The sequence below is a fragment of the Fukomys damarensis genome, unplaced genomic scaffold (assembly GCF_012274545.1).
Source record: "Fukomys damarensis isolate Sample0158 unplaced genomic scaffold, DMR_v1.0_HiC HiC_scaffold_20, whole genome shotgun sequence".
NCBI lineage: Eukaryota > Metazoa > Chordata > Mammalia > Rodentia > Bathyergidae > Fukomys > Fukomys damarensis.
The window spans coordinates 10,453,864-10,480,120 of record NW_022900932.1 but is presented as its reverse complement, the minus strand read 5'-3'; the positions used below and the strand labels follow the sequence as shown (position 1 = coordinate 10,480,120).

Below are 26,257 nucleotides of genomic sequence, written 5' to 3'. Positions count from 1 at the left end.
CGGCGGGGCCGCGCGGCGGGTTGGGGCCAAGCGCGGGAGGAGAGTTAGGGGCGTTCGCGACGAAGAGGCGCCCGCGGGGGAGGAGGCCCCTCACCATGACCTCCGGGGAGCCCCTTTTAGGTTCTTTGCCCGCTGTTTGGGTTTGTAAAATGGGCCCAGAATATGCCTGGTTCAAGACCGCGGTTCTGGTTACACGATGCACATTCGCCACGCCCCCTGCTTGAGATTACTTTTTTTTTCCCTCCGGGTCCTGGGGATTGAACCCAGGACCTTCGCACTGAATTACATCCCCCAGCCCTTTCTTATTTTTAAATTTTTAGGTAGATCCTCGCCAAGTTGCCCTTTAGGGGCCAGAACTCGTGATCCTCCTGCCTCAGACTTCCTGAGTGCTGGGTCTGTGGTCACATCCCCCCCACACTTGGTAATTATTTTTTATATCCATGCTTTAGGAGTTCAGAACGAGTGTGGTTCTCCCCCCCCCCATTAACAGTCAGGACCCCGGGCCTGATAATGTGAGTGAAGTTAGGGGGATAGTGGAATGTTACACGGACACCCGGAGAGGATCCGGGACACAAGGTTATTATTTCTGTGCGTGTGGATAAACTACCATATCTCCGTCGGTCAGCAGGAATTTAAACTTTTAACCATGTCATTTTAGAAAAAGTGTTTATCTGAGAGGAGAAGACCTCTGCAAAGACTTACTTGAAAGGACTGGTAGAATTTCTGATGAATGTTCCAAAGAGGTTGAATTTGATTGACCGTGAGGAACACCTTTTGATAGTATTTTGCAAAAGCAGTGCTCTTCATCGTGGTGTTGCAGGTTTCTTGTCTTGGGATATCCAGACAAAGTGTCTAGGTCCACAACCGTGCTTTCTATGGTGGAAGTGTTATACACTCTGTGTGTGGCCCAGTATGGCAGCCACCAGGCACAAGTGGCTCTTAAAATGTGGCAAGTGCCATTGAACTGAATATCTGATTTCATTAATAAATCTGAGTTTAAATGGCCACATTTGGCTAGTGGCCACTGCGTGAAATAGTATAGGTGTAAATTTTGAGAACCCTTCAAACGTTTTGATTTGGTTGAGTTTTAAATCAGAGGCCTTCTCTTGGAACTTTGTTGCCTTAAAAGATTCATAATTATATTCAAATAAGCCTTTTATTCAAATACTGTAGTTCAGAGCATGCATCTGTTAGTGTTTATTTACAGCTTGGCAAATTAAAGCAGTGCATTCTTCTGACTCCTAGGTTGTGCAGCTCCTGCCAGGTTTAGCTGAAGAGCCATCACAAGGCTAACTAGAGTTTTCCTTAATCAATGTACTGTATTGTGATCATGGATTTCCACTTTTCTCACTAAAAACTAAACAAAATGATGATTTTCCAACTCTTGAAGCTTTTTTTGTTTGGAAGATGGTGCTTCTTTTGTTTTTAAGCCTTTTGTGTAATCAATTTGGTGAATTATAGTAATAACCTTTGAGCATTGGGATAGTATTTTAGTAATTTTGTTGTTATCAAATCTAGCGAAATATGTAAAATGTGATGGTTTTTTTCGCAGTTACTTTCCTTGAAATGTATTTTTCTTTTTCAAGCAAGTATTTATAAAGTCAAGCTTTAAAGCAAAGCTTTAAAAAATTTAAAAATTTTTGTAACGCTGGGAATTGAACGCAGGGCTCAAACATCCTAAGCATGTGCCCTACCACTGAGCTACAACTCCAACCCTGGAAAGTAAAATTTTAGAAAAAAAACATTTCTTATGGTTGGTGCTCTTAACTCTGGCATGGTATTTGTAAAATCGTGCCCTTGGTCTTAAGGCTGAAGATAATCATTAGATCTGGAACAGTCACTTAAAGATTAAGTTACATCAGAATGGGGGCTTGTGTACAGTGTCTTTGACTTAAATTTTCTGGGACAGGTGTGGTTAAAAGGCTGCCCCAGCATAGTTATTAATATGGCCCCTTTCATCTGTCGAAATTATCCTAGTTGGGACCACATAATCACATAGTGACCATACTTCTAGGCTTATTGAAATTCATAATACACAATTTTAGGAGGATTAACTATATTGCAGAAATATACTTTGCTCTGAAACAGTGACAGAGTTACTTCTTTTGTTCTAAAATAATAGATATAGGGAATGAGACTCAGTGCCCTGGATGTGTGTGGCAAACACTTGTAATCCCAACACTGTGGAAGCCCGAGGAAGGAGGATGGCTGGTTTAAGCACTGTCTGACAATTTAGGGAGAACTTGTCTAAAAGTCGGGGAGGGGGCTGGAGTGTAGCTCAGTGTGACAGCTCTGGGTTCAGTCCCCACTACGTTCCACACACAAAGGACTGATTAGTGACTTATTCACTGAAGCCACTAATAATTTAAAGGTTTTACTTTGGATAGAAATCTTGGGCAGCTTGCTTTTTGGTTCTTCCTGGGTAGGGGAAAAAGATCTTTTGGTGTAGGGGCTGCAAAGAAAGGCCCTGTCAGTTAAATTTGTTATTATTTGTGTTCAGATAATGTCTGTTTTATTTTATGGTGAGGTTGAATAAGGAAATCAATCTGAAATCTATTTGCTATGTATTAGAATGCTAGAGAACGATTTTACTTATAGCTCACTTAAGTAATAATTCAGCCAAATGAATAGTTGTGTTAATGGAATTTAAACTATAATGAAATATTTTATTAAGAGCCAGACACACTTGATTTGATCCCTTACTCTGCTGCTTATGTGATTTGAAGCAAATTATTTTATCTTTCTAAGAAGTGTCAGCTCCCTCTCATAAAATAAGATAGTAATAGCATCTATTTCTATGCTCGTAAAGGTTCAGTGAGGTGACCCATGAATGCAGCTTCATAATGCTAGTTACTATTGCTTGAAGTTTATTGAAAATTAGAACTTGAAGGTATTAGTGTTCTGAGGATGCAGCATGGAAAGAGTACTTAAAGTCTCATGCAAAACCTAGCTTCTGCCCTTTCGGCTCTATTCTCTCTGTGATTTCAGTAGTGGTATTTCACTTTTTTGAGCCTGAACTTCCTAATTATAAAATGGAATTAGTATTTTTTTCACCAGGATTATTGGTGAGCATCAAATTAAAATTACATTTATAAATGGTTGCTTTGTTTTACAAACATTTTTATATTTAATTGTTTTATTTCACCTTGTGTACCTACTATTTTCAGTGAAGAATGACTCTAAATCTGCGAAAATTGTTGTACGTTTTGGGTTACAGAATAGTGTGTAACATAGCACCCTTAGTAAAACCAGCATTTTCCAAAAATACAAATAATATTCTTAAATCACAATAATGGTGATTTACCGATGTGGTTACAGTGTATTCTCTGCACAAAACAACTCCTAGTCCTGCTTAAGGGTTTTTTTGGTTACTTGCTGTGTTCCATCCACTATGCTGATTCCTGTGTCTCAGTTATTTATCCTGGCGTGTCACCCCATCTTATAGGTCAGTGATGGTGAACCTGTCACACTGGTGCCACAGAGGGCTGGCTGTTTTTGTCATCGAAAGCTTTAAAAGGTTTGCCATCATTGCTATATGGGGTCCTTATGACTTTCTGGTATGGTCTGTTAGGTGTTTTTGCACTACACTTCTGCCTCTGGTAGTACCTAGTACTAGCTAATAGGTGGATATTGAAAGTTAAAGATATTGAACATGAAAAAAGCACATTATCTGGAAGATGGTATGTTTTACTAGAAAAGTGCTGTATTCATTGAATTCACAAGGCAGTAAATTTAAAAAATTATGAGTTTATCTAAAAAATACTTTACAAATATAAATTATTTAAAAAACAACACATGCTTTGCTATTTTAAATGTTATGGCAGTTTTATGACTGAGGCCTATATATCTTAGTTTATGTTACAAAAGTGTTTCTTTGAGAATAAGCAATGTGCTTAATTATAATCCTTTGTGCAGTGTTTCAGAAAGCTGTGGTTTTTCCTTGGATTCATTTTGTCATTGTTGTTCACATGAACTGAGGGCTTTTTATGGACCAGCTCCTGTCCTAAATGCTTCATGTATATTGTTTCATGTAACCAGTGAAAGGAGTATTTTAGATTGCATTTTAAAGATGAGGGAACTAGGCAGAGAGGTGCCATGACTTGCCCAAGGTTACATGGTTCAGTGTCAGAGACTGTTTTTGAACTCCAGAGCCCACTATGGTTGGATGTAGGCAGATATTTCACAACAAAATTCACTTTGACAAACACATTGTGGAGGTCTTGTGAGTTAACTGTGGTAACCTTTTATTTGTATGTTCCTCATGTACAGTAGAAGGAACTCTGGACCAGGAGTCAGGGGGACCTCAGTTTTGGTCCCAGCTTGTATCACTAAATATGGTGTGTCCTTGGGCAGTTCAAGAAACCCCTCTGGACTGCAGTTTCCTCACCTGAAAAATGAGGGATTTGGATGAAATTAGTGAATGTCAAACTGTAGTCTGAAGTCTGCTCATGTGTTTTTGGTCCCCCTCCCACAGATTTTCATCATTATGTTTTTGTTTGTTATAGTTGATTATCTGTCTAAAACCTCCTTCCTTCCCTCCCTCCTTCCTTCCTTCCCTTCCTTTCTCCCCCCTTCCCTTCCTCCCTCCTTCCTTCCTTTTCTTCCTGTAGAATTGGGTATTGAACAGAGCCTTTGTACTGAGCTACATCTCCAGCCCTTTAAATGTTTAAAAAAATTTTGGGCCGGGGATTTAGCTCAGCTGTTCGGTGGCCTGCCTCGCAAGCACAAGGACCCGAGTTCCATCCCCGGTACCAAAAAAAAAACAAAAACGAAACAAAACAAAAAAAATTTTGTAACAGAGTCTAGCTAAATCACTCAGGTTGCACTCTAAATTGCCTCCCTCCCGGAGTCCTGGGATTACCACACCCATTTTGAAATTGAATTTTTGCATAAGAAGGTACTGAATATGGAAGCACATTAAATAGAAAGTTAATGTGAGACTAATGAAAATATATATTTGCATATGTTCTTGTTTCTGGTGTTATAATGTATTTCGTTTTTGTTTGGCTTATGTGTCACCATATCCCTAGCTTACTGTTCTGTGTTTAACCTGTACTGATATACTTTTTTTTTTTGCACTGGGGATCGAACTGTGGTCCTTGCACTTGCAAGGCAGGCAGCAGAAGCACCAAGCTAAATCCCCTGCCCTGTGTTTGACCTGTAGTAGGTGCCCATTTAGGGGTAATGAATGAATAACTCAAAGCACAGGTGCTATTGCCTGTAAAGATGGTGCCAGGCTGTTGTTATTGTAAGAGGGGATTCAGGGAGGTTACAGTACCATTGGTAGAGAGTGGAGCCCTTACTAAGTGGAAGCTTGTATTTCTCTGGATTAGGAAGATGCTACCATCGGCAAGTAGGTGGAGCAGGGATTTGATGTGGGGCAGAAGTTTACTATTAAACTACAATAATTAACACGCACTAAAATAATTAATATTGGGCCAATATAAGTGGTAAGTTAAGAAAAAGGAGGGTTCTTTATAGTTGTGTAGGAGGGAATGATGAGAGGGGTTAGGGTCTTCTGGATTGAGAGGTGTTGTATTGTTTCATGATATAACTGCAGGTAGAACCCTGGAAGGGTGCAAAAGAGCATGCTGTGGTTTGGGAGATACTGAATGATTTAGCTGCTGTGAAAAAGGGGTGGTTTGATAAACAAGTTTAAAAACCAGGTTTTAAAAAAAACTTCCAAAGTCCACTTGAAAGGGAGTATATATTAATACTGTATATGGAATTACCATTGTGGTGTCCTAAACACTAGTTGTAGAATTTTACAGATATTTTGGACTTTTAATTTTTTTTTGCATTTTTAATGATTGGCCATTTGGTATTATTTTTCACATCCATAGAAATTTAGATTATGACATAACTTGAGTTTTTATATAGCAGTACTAAAATGCAGTGTATAATAGTGTTGGCTGGACCATAATTACTTTTCTGCCTTTTGTTATTTATGAAAATGTTTTAAATGTAAAAGTTTTCATTAGCTTACATTATGTGAGATGTTCAGGTTATGAATGATTACAATTGAAACTGTAGATGCTCAATCAGTACATATGTCTGCATTAGTTTTCCTCAGCAGTGATACAGTAGAAGTGAAAATTAATTCCTTTATCTTTTAATTAATAAGCTAATCAATTTCACAGTCTAGATTTTGATATTGCTTAGAGGATGCAGAAACTAGTGGTAAGATTCCCAATTCTTTGAGGTCTTCTAAGCTTAGAGATATTTCTCATGTTATTTCTTTTTTGGACAGTCACCCAAAATGTGACCTCTATATGGAAACCCTGTGACATGTTCCTTGCATTTTGCATGGTTCACTTTTTGTGATGTATGACTTCACTACAATAAGATTTTTTTGGGGGTAGCAGTATTTTCTGAAGAAAGCAATACCCTTAACCTCCACTGCTTTAAATTAAAAGATAATTAAATTTTTTTCCTCTAGAATAGTATTTTGCAGGTGTGACATTGTATTGGCTATTGGTTTAGTGATCAAGTTTACATAGTATTAATCAGAAATGAACTTACTCCTTGGGTTCACATTTAAACTGTGGCATGTTGAAATAATCTAGGTCCCAATCTGCACATCTGAATTCATTTTGTAAAATATGGCAAACAGCTGCATATGAATTGAAAGCTGAAACAACTGTAGTACATTAACCCATTGAGAAGATTACAGTAGGTTTTCAGTTCCATGTTAACTGTATTTATTAGAGAAAATTGACTTGAGTGCTTCTGCTTTTAACAGACTTTTTAATGTCTGGAAGAAAGGAAATAAAGCATCAGAATGATAGGACTTTGATGTGTAAAGAAGTTAATGTCTAAAGAAGTTAATTATCTAAATCTTCAAACAAAATGTGGGTACAGGAAATAATTATTTTAAAGAGTGTAATGAACTATCAGCTCATGATGTCAAGAAAAATGATATTCACCTGTTTGATTTAAGAATTAAGTAACTTGACTGTGAAAGGATGATCATGGTTATAATAGACTAGGACTGGGACCCTTTACCTCTTACCAATAAATATTCTTGATGTGAAACATTTGTGGCAGGGAGACAACTGAAGAAAAGAAAGCTTTTTTTTTTCCCCCTTTCCTGTGGTGCTGGAGATGGAACCTAGGGCCTTGTGCACCTTAGGAAAGTGCCTTTGAGCTACATCCCAGCCCAGAGCAGTGGTTTTAATATGAATTTGCTTTATTAAGTATCCTCTTCAGTGAGCGATAAAACAGGATAATTGGCTGGGTGTGGGGGCCCACTTCTGTAACCTCAGTACTCTGGAAGGCTGAGACAGGAGAATTGCAAGTCTGAACCCAGCGTGGGCAATTTAATAAAGTTAGAGAAAGATACTGTCTCAAATAAAAAAAGGGCTGGGGCTGTAGCAGCTCAGTGTAACATCTTTAATGTTTTCTTTAAGATTTCTTTGTCGCTCTCAGAAGAACATTGTCTAAGGTTCTTTAGAAATCTGTACTCTTCTTTTTCTGTTGATTTTTTGGAACATTTTGTCCTGATTCTGCTGGATTGCTGCTTAAGACCTTGGTTTCCCATCTATTTTTCACCATCCCTGGACTGATAGTATAATATTTTTAGCCCAAGTGTCAACAGGTAATTTTTCTTTTCATATCTTATTTGTGGAAAAAAGTAGTAACTTCAAAAGTTTAGGCTTGAAAGAAGTGATGGCTTTAGAATTTTGGGTTTCAGCTTAACTTGAGTGGAAATGTTTCCTTCTGTTTGTGTGGTCTTGTGTTCTTTGTGTAATAGGTTTAACCTGGCTCTTAGGGCCCCCAGACCAGGCCAGAAAGGGTATTGGAGTATTTAAGACCTTCTCTTGTTTCCTTCTTAGAAACTTTCTGTCAGGGCCATCTCAGGGAGTGGTCAGTAGTGGCTTGTTCTCTAGCCTCTATGGGGCTCAACCCTCCCGGTTCTCTTTGTAAACTGTATCATTACCCACAACTATGGGCAGATTAGAGGGATATGTTATGAAGATAAATTTGAGAATATGGGGAATGAATCGAGGTGGGAGGAGAGACCATATAGATGGGGTTCATAGAGGACCAAAGCAGAACAAAAGGAAAAGGGAAAACAGGAGAATTTTGGCTTCATGCAACTTACCAGAGTGTGGGAGTCAGCAAAAGTTAGAGTGACTAGTAGTTGTGATATCAACAGTGAAAAGGTAACTTATTCTGTAAGAGTGCTGCTTAATTTGTTGAATTACATTGAGATCTTTTAGAATTCAAGTTTTTAAAACTTTCATGATTGTGAAATAAAGGGACCTAAATTTATATAAAAGCTTTTAGCAGATCAAGAAGGAACAGTTTTTTTTTTTCTTTCTTTCTTTGGTTGTTCTGGAGGCTGAAACCAGGGCCTACACACTGAGCTGAAATTTCATCTTTTTTTTTTTTTTTTGAGATTTTATATTTTGAGGCAGGATCTCACTTAAATCGCCGTGATTGGGTTCGAACTTTCCAATTTCCTGCCTCAGCCTCTCGGAGTGTGGGATTTATAGGCATGTAACGCTATGCCTGGCAAGAAGGGGGAATTCTTAAAGATCTTGATATTATTTCCATAGTTAACATTTATTGTGTGCTAGGTATTATTCTGAATTTTTTATATATGTTAACTCATTTAATACTCACAACAACCCTCGGGGTGGGGACCATTGATCCCATTTTATAGATGAAACAAGCATGGAGAAATTAAGTATAGTAACTTTCTGGGAATTGAACCAAGGCAGTCTCAGTCTGAAGCTGAGCACTGAGACCAGATTTCATCTCTCCTCTGAGTCTCTCTTGACCTTCATCATCCACACTAATCTAATAAAGGATGTTTTCTTTCTTTACTGTGAATTTGGTGATGAGCAAGAGGGCTTTGAGGCAGCAGCTGTCACCTGTACCTTGTGTAATGGGTTAGGACCAGCATGTGGACAAGGTAATCAGTGACAAGAATGGGTTCAGGAAATAAGGATCTTGACGAGGTGATCAGGATTAGATGGGCCTCATTTAATGGTCAAAACATTCCATCCATGGAAAGGTGCACACCACTCTGATTATTTTTTCTGTAAGCTGCCTTTGAATCAGCTTCCTGGGCAAGATGTCCCTTAAGTCAGCACAGTATTAAAGTTTTGCTCTGCTCCTGCCTTGCCTCCTGACTCAAGGGCAGACAGTAGCCTTTTGCATGGTAGCAGCTCTGGAGCCCACTCTCTTAACTTGGGTGGTAAATTCTCTCAATTGCTTTGTCTTACCATTTCTTCTGTTCTTTAGAATCTGCATTATTTTTTAAATTTTTGTTTATTTGTAGTACTAGGGATTGAACCCATGGCCTTCACACTAAGCTATATTTCCAACTCCTTTATTCTTTATTTTGAGACATCATCTCTCTAGATTGCTTAGACTGAGCTAGAGTTTACATTGCTCCTGCCTCAGCCTCTCAGTTCTGGGATTACAGGTGTGTGCCACGATGCCTGGTTTAAAAGTATTTTTAAGAAAGTTTATAATACTGCAAAGTTTACATGTATGTATGAGGTAATACCATTTATCAAGTAACTTACTGTGTAGTAGTTGAGGCTCTACTTTGAAGATTTTATATTAATGTTATTTTGACTAATTTCTGTTGGTTTTTTTTTTCTGTTCTTTTTTCCCTGTATTGGGAGATTGACCCCAGAGCCTTTGTGCTGAGCTACAGTCCCAGCCCTTTTTAAAGTTTTTTATTTTGAGACAAGGCCTTGCTGAATTGCCCAGGCTGGGCTCAAATTTAGGATTTTCTTATCTCAGTGTGTCAGAGTATTGGGATTACAGATGTGTACCACCACACCTGGCTACTAATTCTTGTTTAATGCCATATGCATAAAATGAAATGACATATATAAGAATTGGCATCTAGTTTTGGGGAAAAGGTTACATTTCAAATTGGAAAAGTTGTTTTACCTATGAGATTATAGAATATAAAAATGCTTACTTCTGATATACTGACTTTGTCTTTTAGACTTTGGTTCATGTAGGGATGAGATTATGCTGTAGTTCTGTAATTTTGTACCTTAGAACTGTAAAACTTTCATTAAGTGAAGTCTTACTTGGAACTTTCGTATATAAAATAGAAATTCAGATTGTTTTGGTGGCCTGGATGAAACTGGTCATTCATGTGTGCTAAACTGACTGTTTAGTGGCCACTGGTAGCTAGCCCTGAAGAATTTGTGTGTGTGTGTGTGTGTGTGTGTGTGTGTGTGTATCATAATTGCTATCATTATTCTTGTTATTTTTTGTGGGACTAGGGATTGAACTCAGGACCTTGCACTTACAAGGCAGGTGCCATGTCACTAAGCTAAATCCCCGGCCCAAGAATCACTAATATTAAGGCTCCCTAGAACACATGTTTAAGACCACTGAGATTTAAAATACTTTAATAGTTTGCTACATATGTACTATAGAATACGTATTGAATTATCATCCAAGAGAATTTGTTTGCTATTTTACATGACTAAGCAACTTTTTGCCACCATAATTTTGTTTCAGTAAAGAACATTAAGCAAATCAGATTCATACAAAACAGGAATTATCAGGAAGTAATTTATAATTTATAATTTATAATTTTTTCTTGCATTTATTTATAGTAAAGTACACTTTGTAAGCCTCATTTCTCATTTTTATTTAGATGAATAATACTGCAGCTAGCCCAATGTCTGCTGCCACTTCGAGTAGTGGAAGAAGTACAGGGAAGGCTATCAGCTTTGCGGCCGAGTTACAAAGTATGATGTGAGTATGTCTTGGATACTATGACTGTTGCTGTTTTAAATTTATTTACATTGAAGAAAAACAATAGAAATATAATTTGTAAACTTAGCTTGGAAGTAATTTGTATTTTATCAGTAGAAGTGAAATAACTCTGATAACATTTAAATAGCCATGTACAAAAGAGGCAAAATTAGATAAAAATGTTACAATGATGTACTGTGCTTGAAAAATGAAATACAGGATCATCCTTTAAAAAGGTAGAATGAATAATCATGTAAACATATTTGTTGTTATTGTTATTTGCCTGAATGTGATGGATTCTTTATTACTGTGTTTTAAATTTAGAAATTTTGAGACTGATTATATTTTTAGATTGTTGAAATGTTTTCAGACAAGTTTTCAACTTTTCTCAAATATCTTAATTCTGGGAGCCTAAATTAGTTTGCAGTTTTGATAGTATATGAAATTACTGCATTTCAGAATGTTGGAGAAAATTTGAAACATTAAAAAAATACCTTTATTCAGAGATTGAACCTTTGACTTCTGATCTTTGACCTGTGATCTATAGAAACAATTTGCTATAAAAAAAAAACCTGTGGTATTTCTGTCATTCATATTTAGAAGAGGTTCTTAATGCATTTGAAGAACCTCAAGCCATTTAAAAAAAGGAAGAAATAGGGATCACAAGATGGAGGGAAGGAATGGTGATGAAAAAGAATTAAGGTGTATTATTATGTACCAACTGCTTGCAAGGAATGTAAACATTTTGTAATTCAAACATGTACTAATAAAAATTTTAAAAAGTAAATTAATGTTCAAAAAAGAAAACAATACTGAAGAAATAAAAATAAATTCAGCACTTTCTTATTAAATACTTTTGCAAACATCTTCTCAACTAATGTACCTAAGCTGGATACAGAATGTAAAAGTTATTGTTGGCTACGACTCCGGAAGAAATGTACATTTTCCTTCTATTTCAGACCTCATGGTGAGGCCACTCTTAGTAGTTAGCATTCATCATTTAGAGTCTGAAGTTATTTTTTTTTCCACTTATGAATTTCTTCACAGAATGGGAAATAGGGCCAAAACTAGGGGGATCTCTTTTAATCTACCAATAATTTCTGTTGGTATCAGATTTTTAAGTATTCTATTATATGAAATTACAATCATTATACATTTGATCCTTGCTTATGTGTTTATTTCAAGTGAGAAAGTGTAGACTGAAGCTGCCAAGTTTATTTTGTGCTGTAGGAATTTCATTCTGTGAATCCTTACTTTACTGCTGCTGTTAAGTTCTTGTAAGCCTATTTGTATTGCTGTTTTCCAGCCCTCTGCTGCTACTATCTTCTCATCCATTCAGTATTCATGAATTCCCTGGTGTCTAAATGAATAAAAGTGTCATTTCCATGTTGATTTCACTTGAAAGATATCCAGTTGGCAATCACAACTGAAATTGTCATGATTTGCTATTAAATATGGAACTAGCAGCCAGTCTGTTCTGTTAGGGTCTTTATAGACTTTGCCATATTTTAATATGAATAGTAAATACCATAGGTAAAACACTCTCTAGAAAGTGGATCTATAGATTTTAAATTGAGGATTAATAGTCATACGGTTATTAGTGGATCGGGATGACAGCAGCTGTCCCTTACTTTATTACCTAGGATATGTAATGAGCACATTTGCTGTGTGGTCCTTATTATAGCTCTTTGCATAATACTGGTTGGAAGGACCTGGAAGTTTTTTAAGTTTTTAAACTTAAGAATTAAAATAATATGTAAATTAGAATGTGAAATCATTTTAGTGTACATTGCAAATAACAAATTTAAGAATTTCAATGTTTAAGTCTTTATTGCTCTCTCTCTCTCCCCCATATTTTACCCATTTATCTATTTCTCGTCTTTTCATTTTTTACTTGGTCAGGTTTATAGACCTGCTGATGATGTTAAGTTTCACATCTTGGTAGCTTATTAATTCTGTAACCAAATTTAAAAAAAAAGGACATTTTTATACTATAAGAATTCTTCAAAGTGAAAATTTCATCTTTATGTAAAGTCCACAAACTGAAATTTTTTTTTCTTTTTTGTGGTACTGCATATTGAACCCAGAGGTACTTTACCATAGACTAAGATCTCCATAGCCTTTTTTATTTTTAGTCTTTAAATTAAAAAAAAAAAAAAGCATCTTGCTAAGTTGCTCAGGCTGGTTTCTATTGTGTGATCCTCCTGCCTCAGCTATCTAAGTAGCTGAGATTATGGGTGTGCACCACTGTGTCCAGTTGAAAAAAAGTATTTTTTTTGGGGGACCAGGGATCAAACTTGGGACTTTGCGCCTGAGAGGCAGTCAGTGGAACCATCTAAATCCCTAGCCTGAAAAAAGTTTTTATAATTAGTTTTCTTTACATGCAGTAACACTTACTCTTTTAAATGAATACTTCGAATTTTAAAAAATCAGCCGTCATTGAGCACTGATAGAAGCAGTAGGTAAGAGCACAGAGCTAACTGATTTGTCACGAAATAGGATGTGAACAATTCCATGCAATACACAGGAGGGAATGATATACCTCCTCAGGGTCAGCCTCCACCTCTAGGTCTGTATTCTGACACTTCCTGCAGTGTTCTTAGAATGTGCTATGAGTGCCTCAAGCACAGCTTGTTCAAAATTGGACAAATGTCTCAGTAAAGTTGGCTTCTTGGGAATTTTTGGGATAGCATTTTATCCATTACTGTACTAGACTACAGCATTGTTGTATGTATAAAAGAGCTGTGAAAGTATGCTTCTTGCTTATTACCTTTATCAGGCTTTAAGGAGCCCTGATGTGTACATATATGAATTATTTGTAAGGTATTACTTTTTAAGCTGACACAGGTTTGCTTCAGATGTTGTTTCTCTGTGAAGGAAAGAGAAGCTCTGGAAGGTCGAAAGTGCTAACAGCTACATTATAATGCCAAGGATGGTTCATTAATACCAGGGATGATAGGGAATGCTGTGGAGCAACCTGTGTACCGTACGTATGCTGTCCTGAGTGCTTCCATGCAACATTTTATGAATCCTAATTTAGCCCCAGGAAAATAGATGCTGCTCTTCCCCATTTATAGATGGAGGAATTGAGGCACAAAGGTTGAGTAACTCACCAAATATAACCCTGTTGTCAGTAGCCAAACCTGGATTATACAGTCACCCTGAATCAGTACTTCTAACACTTAACTAAACTACACTTCAGTCATTAATATCTTTAGTTTGATTGATAAAATTTAGTTTATAAACTTTTACCTTTTTATATGTAATATGCTGTAATGAAATAATGTGAAAGCTAAATAATTGTTCAGTTACTCCATAATGAGATCTATTTTTAAAATAAATATTAAATTAAGTTGCGATTTTCATATTATGATAGCATTTGTTTCAGTTTCCTATTCCTGATCACAGATTTAGCAAGGGCACATCAGTAACCAAGCGATAAGAGTAAGTTTTCATGAAAATCATATAGTTGTTATATATTCTTTATTAGATGTCAAATTTGTGATATTTCATAATTTGGGGCAAAAATATGGCCACATTGCTGTAAAATATTTAATGCCTGTCTTTATATTTTAACACTTTATACTTGAATTACACCAAAATGTGTTTAAACATATTTTTTGTAAAATGTATTTGTTTGGGATATTTTAAGATAAACCCTTGTTTATAAGTATAATAATTGTGAAGATTTTCAAGTTGTAATGTAAATTTGGCCACAGTCTTTCCTGAAAGTGAAAACTTCTGTAAAACTAGACAGAGAACATGAAAGTACTGTCATAAAAATTGGTTATATTATTTTTTTCAGAAATGAAATAGGAAATATTTAAGCTTCTAGATCCATTTAAGTGCCTGTGTTTAAAATAGTGTCATTTTATAAATTTGACAAAATAAAATTTTGATTTTGTATTTGTCACTATCAATTCTCATAAAAAGTAGGCCTTTCATTTTAGCATAATTGTATAACTACCAGGGAGAAAAACACTTTGCTCTGTTTTAGAAATGAGTTCTTGAAATTTAGGAAGCTGGTCATTGGAGAATTCTGTGATGGAAATCCTTATACAGATCCTGGTATGGGGGAAAAGTAAGTAAAAACTCACAGATCCCTCCTTCTAAATTTGTAGTTATGTTGCTCTTATACACAGGAGGGTGAGAATTCCTGTTCTAACCAATTTGATGGCAGAAGCAGGTCCTGATTAATATGGAGTTTTTAAATAGTCTTCACTTATCCTTTTTTGTGAATGTTCATATAGTCCATTGTGTCCCTGGGTGCTTCCCTAGGTGTTCTGAGGGGGGATGGAGCATATGATTCAGGTTTCTACCATCTATCTGAGCACTTCTGCATTCTGCAGAACCCATTTCAGATCGTGCACTTGTATGCCTCACAAGGTTAATGTGAAGAGAAATGAGATTGCGTTACAGCACCTTGTAAATAAACTCTGTGCTGATAGTTAAAATCTTTTAAAAAGTAATTATGGTCAGCATATTGATAAGTTCATAAAAAGTGTTTTAAGTACAGGAGGAAATATTTGCAATTTTATGGGAAGGAGTTCCTAATTGTAGAGAAAAAAGGATTTGATTACATTACAACATGCTGTCTAATACAGCTTACTATAGTGATAGAAATTTCCATTTCTGTGCTTTTGTTGTTTGTACCATGTGTACCTTTTGAGTGTGTTCAATAAGTTAATGTGACTGAGCAACTGAATTTTAAATTTTATTAATTTAATTTTAATTAAAGCTAAATAGGCATATGGAGCAAGTAGCTACTGCATTGTCGCGGGGATTGAACTTGGGTCCTTGCGCTTGCAAGGCAGGCTTCCAAACCGCTGAGCTAAATCCCTGGCCCTGCATATATATTTTTATTGAAATAGAAAAATATGTTTTATGTATTATGTAACCTATTGATCTTTATGTCTCCTTTAGACACAGTCATTAATTTCTCCTTTTTTTCAAATTGTCATTGTCCGGTAATTCCTTCGGGGATTGAACTTGGGTCCTTGCGCTTGCAAGGCAGGCTTCCAAACCGCTGAGCTAAATCCCTGGCCCTGCATATATATTTTTATTGAAATAGAAAAATATGTTTTATGTATTATGTAACCTATTGATCTTTATGTCTCCTTTAGACACAGTCATTAATTTCTCCTTTTTTTCAAATTGTCATTGTCCGGTAATTCCTTAAAAGTTTGAGGATGTTAATTTTTAGCTACGTTGGCATGTCAAATTTGATTGTAGACTTAATATTATGTTCATTTTCCATTGTAGAAAGTATAAATATTATTGAAATGTGTTTACATATTTTTGTATATATGTATATGTATTCTATTTATAGTTATCCTTCCTAGAAATTCTGTGACCATGGCTCCAAAGGTATTGTGCTGTACTGGATTATCATGCCAGGATAATAATTTTCTTTTTGTGTGTAGTGGATGGGCTGGGGTTTGAACCCGGGGCTTCTTGCATGCAGGTGATATGCTACTGCCATGCCCTCAAATTTGGGTCCTCATTTTTCTGTAGCTAGATTTGCAAAATTTCTGGTTGCTGTAAAAATTAGTGTCTTGTCAGTTTATTTTATTAGCCTGAGATTTTGAAAACTTTTTGGCTTTAAACGTACCAAATTCAGAATTAATCTGTAAAAAAGGACTGGGTAAAAAATGGATCCTTCAATACTGAAAATATTATCAGTAGGTAATTAGTAGTTTTGGGTAGAAAATTAAAGTTTGGTATCTATGATTATGTATTGAGCACCTTATTACAAATTCTGTTGATGTAGAATGTAAACACTCTAGATTGGAAAAGCATAATTTTAGAAAAGAATGGTAGAGTCTTAAGAGAGGAATGAATCTTTTCATAGATTCCAGTTTCAAGGCAATGTTTAAGTGTATGAGAGCACATTTTTTATTCGCTTTCAATGTGAGACACTTAAACAATTTACTTTGCAGCCAAACAAATGGAAAAGACGTATTCTGTGATAATTTCAATATATAAATGCATACATTAACTTTAAAAAAAATTAAAAATACCATAACTTTTAAGAAAATGTTGCTGAGGTTTTCTAAGTGGAATATTTGTTTTCCTAGGACAGAACAGTGTCTACAAACCAATTTTTTAGAGAATTGTGAAAACTGATTCTTATCTGTTACTTTTGGCTGATTGCTTTCTTCTTTTACTTTTGATATGTTTGTTTGTCTTAAATCACATTATGACCAGCTTTGCCATGACTGGTAGAGTGTTATTAATCTTTTATGGCTTTCTACCTATTACTGTATTACACTGGTTGGCAAAATCTAATAGGGAAGTGGGGTAAATTACATTTTAGGGGGGCCGGGGATTTAGCTCAATGGTTCGGTGGCCTGCTTTGCAAGCGCAAGGACCTGAGTTCAATCCCTGGTACCAAAAAAAAAAACAAACCTTAAAAAAAAAAAAATTTTACGGGGTTAGCCTGGCAGTCAGTTAGTATTGAGTAAGAGTAACATTCTTTTTGTGTAGCATTATCTCTAAACCGTCGCACTTGGAGTACAACTCAGTTCTTTTTTTTTCCCCTTCCCCTCCACCCTTTCTCCCCTCCCTCTCTTTCTCCCTTTGTCTCTGCTTTTCTCTGTCTCTTTGTATCTCTCTTTTTCTCTCATCCCACTTAGTAGCTGGGATTCTAGACAGGTGCCACACCTCTGGGCTTTAAAACTCATTTCTAAGCCAAGCACTGATAATATTTTTGTATGTGAACTGAGAGTGTTTATTTTTAAAAGACAATGAAATTTCACTTAGCTGGAATTTGTAATAAAATGTAAATACTTTAATGGGCAAATGATACAAAGAAAACTAAGGCCACATCTAAGAGTAAGGTAGCATGCAATAGTTGAAAGGATCACAGATTTAGAGTCAGGAGATCTTGGTTTACTTCTGTATTGGTGGATTTTATATGTTAAGAAAACTCCCCGCCCTCATTAAAATGTCTTGAAATGTAATGGGTATGGTAATTGAATTGTTACATCAACATTTTATTCTAAGAGAAGTGGTCTTTTTATCCTTTTTATAGAAGCAGGTCAGGCTATATTTTGGAAAGAAGAAATCAGAACATTTGTAAAGATCATAAGGGAGTTCTTAGACTGCCTGAGTTAAGGTTTTGCTACTGCTTTAGTATTTGTCTTTCCATTTCCTTTCCAATGCATTGAAAATTTTTATTAAAGAGTAAATTAATACCAAAACTTGCATTATAATTACTGTTATGTAACTTGTCTTAATATATAAGACTTTACATGTTGATAAATATATAGTACTAACTTTATAGTTGCATTAGTTTATATTCCATTATGATGTCTTGTTAAATATAATGTTTTTAATTTTCTAGTGTTAGGAATAGCATTGTAATACTTCCTGACAGTCTAACTACTTGTCATGGAGCATATGGCTGGATATTTCTTTAGGACTGATTCTCAAAGGTTGTGTTTATGGATCAGAAAGCACACTTACTTTAAATGTTTTTGATGACCTTCCCTAAAGGCTCTGATGCCTTACAATCTCACTGATAAAATATTTAGGCCTTGCCAACATTGAGTAATATGCACATTTTGTAGCATATAAGAATTATTTTCAATTTGTTTTTAATAAGTAATTCACACATTTAAAGACCCCTGTTGCCTGGCATCTTCTTTTTGAGTAACAACTTGTATTCTTTTTATTCTTCAAGAGTTTATCTATGTATAAGCACTTATGTCTTTTTTCACTTTTATATTCAGTAAATTTTAATTCTTTTTTGGTACCAAGGATTGAACTCAGGTCCTTGGGCTTGCAAGGCAGGCACGATGTCACTGAACGAAACTCCTGGCCCCAATACACGGTACATTTTTGTACTTGCTTGAATTTTTTTATAAAGCACTTGGAAAGCTCTGCCTGGCAACGTATAGAAGAGAGTGTTGAGGAGTTGAGTGTGTTTAAGCCTTGCTGGAGTTTGTAGTTATTGTTCAATTAACTTAGGAAGCCTTAATAAACAAAAGAAAGCCACTTCCTGTTCAGAGAAACTGGCTGCTACTAAATGGGGTTTCTGAATCAGAGATAATAAGAACTTCATACAGATAAGCAAAAAGAACAGAAAAGCTGTCAATCCATTATTGGGGAGTCATAAGATATATATGTATATGAGTTGATTTTTTTAAAAGTTCTTAGTAATTTTTGTCATTACTGTGCTTTTGTAATTAGTACCTGTTTTTTCTCACTATATTATGATCAACATTTGTGTTAGACCATAATATTTCACTGTGTATCTATCATGTTACTAATTCTTTCTTGAGTCATTAGGTTACTTCCAGCTTTTCTACTATTTATTATTCAAACATGACTAAGGAAATGTTGATACCTGTTACCTTAGAGTTTTAAAAGAATGTTTGGGTCCAAAGGCTTTTTTGATACTAACTTAATTTTTGCTCAGGAAAGTTGAACTAATTAACATTTTTGTCATACTCCATTTCATTCTCACTAACAATTTAGTGCTGGAGACAGTTGTTTACCAGCTTTTGATTACAGAGCTTGAAATTATTTTGGCTCTTTATATTTTCTTCTTTTGTGGTTGTATGGTCATTTTCTTAGCACAATTTTACCAAGTTCTTGTTTTTTCTATTGTTTATTAAAGGCTTTTAATACATATTAAATGCTTTGACCATTTGTTGTTCATATTTGACATTCCTTCCTTTTTAAATTTTTTGTTTTCTTTAAGATTTATGGGCTGTGATTTAAAAAAAAACAACAACATTGTGAGTGTTCATTTTTAATGTGGCTTACTCAGTTTTATGTATCTTGTTGCTGCTGCCTTTGACCTGAAGTCCTATCCTCAGTTTCAATACACATTTCCATGTACTACTTTCTTATATTTCAGGTTTTTAGTTTCTATTCAATATAATATCTAATCCATTTTTTTGTTGCATGATGTCAGGAAAGCTCTAAGTTAGAACAGTTTTACTTTAAATGGATTTGTTTTGCCACCACAAATTATATAAGCCTTCCCTCCCCTCAGTTGAAGTTCTATCTTTATCAGATAATAAGTTATTACTTTTGACTTTTTCTTTGTTCCATTGAATTTTCTATTCTTTTGCCAGCACTGCATTATTTTAGTTATTATAGCTTCTTAATAGGTTTTAATATTTGGTGTTATAGTTCAAATCCATACACATAACTTTTAAAAACATTTCTAGTCTCTTTTCTTATTTTTCTCTGAATGAATTTTTAGGAATCATTTTATCAAGTTCCAAAACAAATTCTAATTGCAAATTTTAAGCAGTTTCATTTTTCTTTTCTTTTTATATTTTTTGCTGTATTCTCAGATTTCAGACATTGGCTTTGCATTTGATTTTACTTCTAAAGTTGATTAATGGAGTAGTTTTACATTTAGAATGTTTTATTTGATAAACACTACACAGAAAGAACAAAACAGCTGACTAATGAGTCGGTTAGTTAACTAGTGTATATAATTGGAGACTCCAAAAAACTCCTGTTTTCTTTGTTTTTCTTGCATGAATGTAAAATTGTGCTGTCGGCACTATGTAAAAATTAGCCAACTTACTCTCTTAATTTTAAATCATTTATTCTTATTTTTGAATGGTGGTTATAGTGGTTAATAAAAGACCAGCTTCATTTTTTAGTCTATAAAAATCCTACATTCTAATATAATTATGTGTGTATCAGTGTTTATACAATATAGTTTATAGAGAATATATTTAATATATTTTAAGTGCTATTTACAGAGATAAGAGGCAGTGTGATTAGTCAGGGGTTATCAGGAAGCTTCTGCGAGTCTCATTGGTTTTCCTGCAATCTTTTAAGAAGTACAACTCCTCTGTCATACATTTTCACCTTTGCTCACCTCTGCTGTGTATGTCTGGTCACTCAGTCACTCATTCACTGTGTCCTAAACCATCTTGGTTACATCTTACCCTTTTTTTACTCTTCATTACTTTGCCTTTGTAGAGTTACCTGTTAACTTAGGTCCTCCCATTACCTGGAGCTGTCGCTAGTGTGGGCTGTATTATACTCTATATTTTTCAAGAGGTGATAAGTGCTGCCTGTCTGATGGAATGCTTCTCTCAAAAATCTCTGCTTCTGAAGGAAAGTGACATCATGAAGGGCTTGTAAAACAGATGGCATTGGAGGATTTTTCTGATCATGATCTGTAATGAATATTCATTATGGAGTTTGGTATGATTATCTTCATTTTATAATTGTACAGATTGAGAGGGTAAGTGAACCTGCATTTGGCTAAGGTTATCCAGCTAAGTGGGGAATTAGACTTGAAATCACATTTTTAACCACCTCAGGCCTTTGATGACTGTTTTTTTTTTTTTTTTTTTTTCCTTTCTTTGGGTGCTGGGTACAGAACCCAGGGCTTCACACATGCCAACCATGGGCTTTTCCACTGAACCATACTCCGTGCTCCCCGATCATTCTATTTTCAAAGTAGATGTTTCCTCCCTTCTGTATGTTTCCTCCCTTATATCCTATATGGCACTTATTACACCCTATGGCAATTTTATGCATTGATTTACTGTGTTGTCTTTATGAGATATTAAGCTCCATGAGAGCACGAGTGGCGTCTTCTAAAGCATAACATGGTGTGTAGTGTGTAATAGATGCTCAGTAAATATTTATGAATGAAGAAATGATGGATAACTATTTTCATTTGACTTGTGTTGATTGTGAAAATTTAATAACCTGAGTAGCAGGCATTACTAAGAGAGAAAAGCAGGAGGTAATGTTTAGGGTAGGTGGTAGAGGCATTAGATGTTAGGAAGTTAGGAGAAAGTGAGCACACTGGCTTTGTAGACTGCAACAACCTAATAGGAAAAAAAGCTGTTAATGAGGGACAGGTAGGGCAGTGCACAATGGAGAAAATAATTACTGTACAAGTAGATCTTACAGTGAAGCTGAGCACATAGGGGCACCTAGACCCAGCCTGCTGTGTACATATAAGGCTAGGGAAATTTTGCATGTATTCTTTCTTTAGATTATGTGATGATCACCTCATCTGGGCTAGTCACACCACATTTAATTATACAGTGTAATTGCAGGTACAAACATAGTTTAGTCTCCTGAGGCTAGCAACCTGACTGAAGTCATTGTTAGACTCAGTACTTTAGAACAGGAATCAGTTAACCTAATGTCCCTGGAAGTCATGCCTACATCCTATTTGAAGTACAAGCATCACTTACCCTAAAAAAGAAACCCCATACCCATCAGCAGTCATTCCAAATCCCTCATCCATCTCACTGCACCCCAGCATTAGGCAACTGCTAGTCTGCTTTCTATTTCTCTGTGTATGTCTATTCTGAACATTTTAGGTATACTGAATCACATAAAGTGTGGTCTTTTGATCAGCTTTTTTTCCTTTGGCCTAGGACAGTAAATCTTGTAGAGCTTTCAATGATAATAAATAGCCTACTGCAGCACACGTGATAGGTTCGTAGCCATTGGCCTAGTGTTTCACAGTTAATCCATGCTATAGTATGTATTAGTTTCTTAGTCTCTTTTGTGGCCAAATAATAGCATCGTGTGGATATATCATGCTTTATTTATTTGTCCACCAGGTCATAGACACTCGGGGTGTCCCCATATTTTGCCTATTACAAGTTCTGATGATGTACATGTGTTTTGTGGACATATACTTTTATTTCTTTTAGTATGTACCTAGGAATGGAATTACTGAGTCATATGGTATCTCCTATTTAACACAGAGGAGCTTTCAGACTTTTCCAGAGTGGCTGAACCATCTTAAATTACCATCAGCATTGTAAAAGTGTTCCAGTTTCTTCAGTTTCTCAACAAGCTGAGCACATTTGCATGCACCTCTAATTCCAGCTACTTTTAAGCCTGAGGCAGGGCCATCACAAGTTCAAGGCCAACCTAGGCAATTTATTGCAAGTGTGTCTCAATAAAAAATGAAAAGTTCAGGGAAATAGGTCAATGGTAGATGCCCTTGGGTTCAAGCCCTAGTTTACCCCCCCAAAAAAAAAGAAGATTCTCCCAACATTTATGGCTGTCTACTGGGTTGGAAATGTTACCTTATGATAATTGTTTTGGTTTGCATTTCTCTAATGATTAATGGATGCTGACCATCTTTATATGTACTTGCTCATTTGCATATTTTCTTTGCAGCAATACTATTTGAATCTTTTCCCCATATATTAATTGGATTGTCAAAATTTTTTATTTCAGTGTTGTAACAGTTCTTATAGGTCTTTATTAAGATATATGATTTGCAAATATTTTCTCCCAGATTATAGATTGTCTGTCTTCACTCCCAATATTGTCCTTTGAAGCAGACATTTTAAATTTTGATTAAATCTACAATTTCTTTCTTTCCCTATGTTGCTTATGCTTTTGATTTCACAGCAGAGAGTTTATTGCCAAATCCAAGACTATAAACTTTCATCCTATTTCATCCAAAACTTTTATAGTTTAACTCATGTAGGGTTTTGTTCCGTTCTGAGTTGATTTTTTTTTATGTGATATAGGGTCCACTTTCATTCTTTTGCACATGGCTATTCAGTAGTCTTGGTATCAGTTGTTGAAAACAATTCTTTTCTTGTTGAATGGTCTGGTACCCATATTAAAAATCTGTTATTTATAGACACATGAATTTATTTATAAACTGTCCATTGATCTGTTTATCCATATTCCAGTACCATACTGCTATGATTACTGTTCCTTTGTGACAAGTTTTGAAATTAAAAAGTGTAAGTGTAACAAGATTGTTTTTGTTTTTTGTTGTTTTGTGTGTGTGTGTGGTGGTGTGTGTTATGATCGTTTTGGCCAGTTCTAGGGTCCTTGCAATTCCATATGAAGTATAGAATCAGCTTATAAATGACTAGGAAAAAGCCAGCTGGAATTCTAATAAAGATTGCCTTGAATTTGTAGATCAATTTGGGAAGTGTTACCATTTTAACAATAAGAACAATTCTGGCTTACAAACATAGTGTGTTTTTCCAGTAATTTAGATTAGTTTTTCATTTATTTCAACAATATTTTATAGTTTCACGGTGTACATTTATACTGCTTTTGTTATATGTACTTTTGCTGCTATTGTAAATAGTACTGTATTGTAAATACTATTGTGAATGGTATTTTGGATTACTGATTACAAGTCAAACAATAAGTTTTAAAAAATATATATTTTATACACATAAGGATAATCTAAATGAATTTTTTCTGAATATTTTAATGAAAGCTTCTATGGTAGATTATGAATGCTTGACACTGAACGGAGCATCATGTACAGTTGTAGTACAGTGTCTCCACTTGGCTGAGTGCAGTCAACATCTGATAAGGGTTCCAACAGTAAGGTTGTATACTTTTTTTTTTTAATAGCAGTGCTATGAAGCAAGAATCACTTGATCTAAAGATCTGAAGGGCAGATATGGAAGTTATTGAAATTTGAGTTGTTGGAGATTCTATCTCAAACCTAGGCTGGAAGAAAGGGACGGGATCAAAATATAGTACATTTGACCAACTTGGAGAAAAGTGGGAAAGTAGGAAGGGATTGGAGATTTCATTAGGCAGAGTACAAGTACTCATTTAAAGAGAGGAGTAGAGAATTAACAGAAAATAACTTGGGCATGCCTTCCAGAAAGTCTTCTTACCTCTGGTCTTCCTAATTATGTTTCTGTGGTCTTGACACCTTGTACTATTAATAGGGAGGTTTCATTTGCTGTTTAACAGCAATCTGTTTATTTGTCTATGTCTGTCTCCCCTCCCTGATCACAGGGATTGTTTACCTTTTTTTTTTTTTTTTTTTTTTTTTTTTTTTTTTTTCCCCTTTTTTTTTTTTGGGTTTTTTTTTTTTTTTTTTTTTTTTTTTTTTTTTTTTTGCTGTATACCGCCTGTTGCTTCTCAGGTGTTAACTTTTATACGCAGACTAGGAAGTTGTGATCACAGTGGATCGGATCATTTAGATGGAAAGCCTCATGGAGTGCCTATGGTTAAGAGACTGAAAGTCTTCATCAGAGAGGTAGGAAATAGGGGCATAGATAATCTTAATACTTTGTTTAGTCAGTCAAATGAGTGCTGTATTTTGGTCATCCTCTGATATTTTTAATGGCGGTGAGCATTTTTATATCAGGCCTTTTTTTTTTTGCTTCCATGTTACTAAATTTAGAAATAATATTTAATCATCACCATTATTCTCTTTAGCATATTAATGAAATCTTTCTCACTTAAGCTCATGAAGTACATTTTTAGGTATAACTTTCTGTATTTAGAGTTCAGATTTCCATGGCATAGTCCTTTCTTACAGGATTGGTCTGTATATGGTCTGTGGAAGGGTGCATGTCCTAACAAAAATCTTACAAATAGGAGTGAAACCTATTAGTGTTTTTTTGTTTTGTTTTGTTTTTTGAGACAGGTTCTCACTATGTAATTCAGGCTGGCCTTGAACTCACTATGTAGTCCAAGCTGGCCTTGAACTCTCAGCAGTCCTCTTGCCTCAGCTTCTGGAGTGCTGGGATTAGCGGTATGGGCCACTGTTAGTGCTGATTTTAAATACCTCTTTGAAATTTTTTTATTTATAAAATCCAAATAAGAATATTCAACTCTTAAGATTTTTTTGTGTGAATTAAATTAGTTTATACATGTAAGCCATTTGTATTATAGGTAGATATTTAGTGTAAATCTCTGCATAAATGTCTATATCTTTGAAATTAGGTTTTATAGGATTATAGGTACATTTGAACTTCAGCATATTCTTAATTTTGTAGGACAGAGGATTAAACTCAGGGCTTTTGCACTAAACTAATTCCTTACATTCCTACCCCCCTATGCACCTATTTTTATTTTGAAAGAAGGTCTCCCTAAGTCACTAAGTTAAACTAAAATCAAACTTGTGATTCTCAGCCTACAAGAGTGCTGAGATAACAGGTCAGGATCATTGTGCCAGGCTTTAGCATATTCTTTTGCAGGGCCACCTACCTGGTACTCAGACACAAGGGAATCTGAATAGTATCAGTTACTTAAGACTGAAAGGACATCTGAATGTCCCTAGAAGTCAGTTAGGTCAGTCATTTTATTTACTCATAAGCTGATGAGCGGAATGATGGGCTGATTTGTTCTAGGGCAGTGGTGGCAGATCTTTGGCGCCCATGCCACAGTGGGTTGTTTGTATCATTGAAAGCTCTAAAATGTTTGCCGTCATTGTCTTAGGGTGCATAGTTTAGTTAGGGGTTGAAGACTATGTGACTGGTCTTCCAAACATTAAGCCAGTGTGGTTTCATAGTACCTCTTTGCTAGAACTTAGTGTTAATGATGACCATCTCTTATTCCTTTTTTTTTTTTTTTTTTTTTTTTTTTTTTTTAGCGTACTCTTATTTTTTTTTTTTTTTTTTTTTTGAGACAGGCTCACACTATATATTTCAGGCTGGCCTTGAACTATAGCCAAGGCTAGTCTCAAACTTGTAGTGATTCTCCTGCCTCAGCCTCCCCAGAGCTAGAATTATAAATGTGTGCCACCATAACTGGCTTTATTCCTCATTTAAAAAAAAATGCC

The 26,257-nt window shown here is 35.4% G+C and overlaps 2 protein-coding genes across 5 annotated transcripts in view; one reads left to right on the top strand and one right to left on the bottom strand.

Annotated features, from left to right (window-relative positions):
- Positions 1-75: 75 nt before the first annotated feature.
- Supt3h (SPT3 homolog, SAGA and STAGA complex component) overlaps positions 76-26,257 on the top strand; it is a 372,704-nt gene continuing 346,522 nt past the window's right edge. Inside the window, exons 1-2 of one of the 4 annotated variants that reach the window (XM_033766461.1) lie at positions 76-421; positions 10,640-10,740. In XM_033766461.1, the coding sequence (XP_033622352.1) occupies positions 197-421; positions 10,640-10,740 (326 nt within the window). In that variant the 5' untranslated portion in view covers positions 76-196. Of the gene's footprint in view, positions 422-449; positions 577-3,445; positions 3,518-10,639; positions 10,741-26,257 lie in introns of those variants that run through there. The other 3 variants (XM_033766463.1, XM_033766462.1, XM_033766460.1) reach the window with 3 other exon arrangements.
- Positions 4,218-26,257, bottom strand: part of LOC104857679 (runt-related transcription factor 2-like) — a 43,056-nt gene continuing 21,016 nt past the window's right edge. The window contains 1 exon segment of the mRNA XM_019206583.1: positions 4,218-4,387. Coding sequence (XP_019062128.1) covers positions 4,329-4,387 — 59 coding nt within the window. The 3' untranslated portion in view covers positions 4,218-4,328.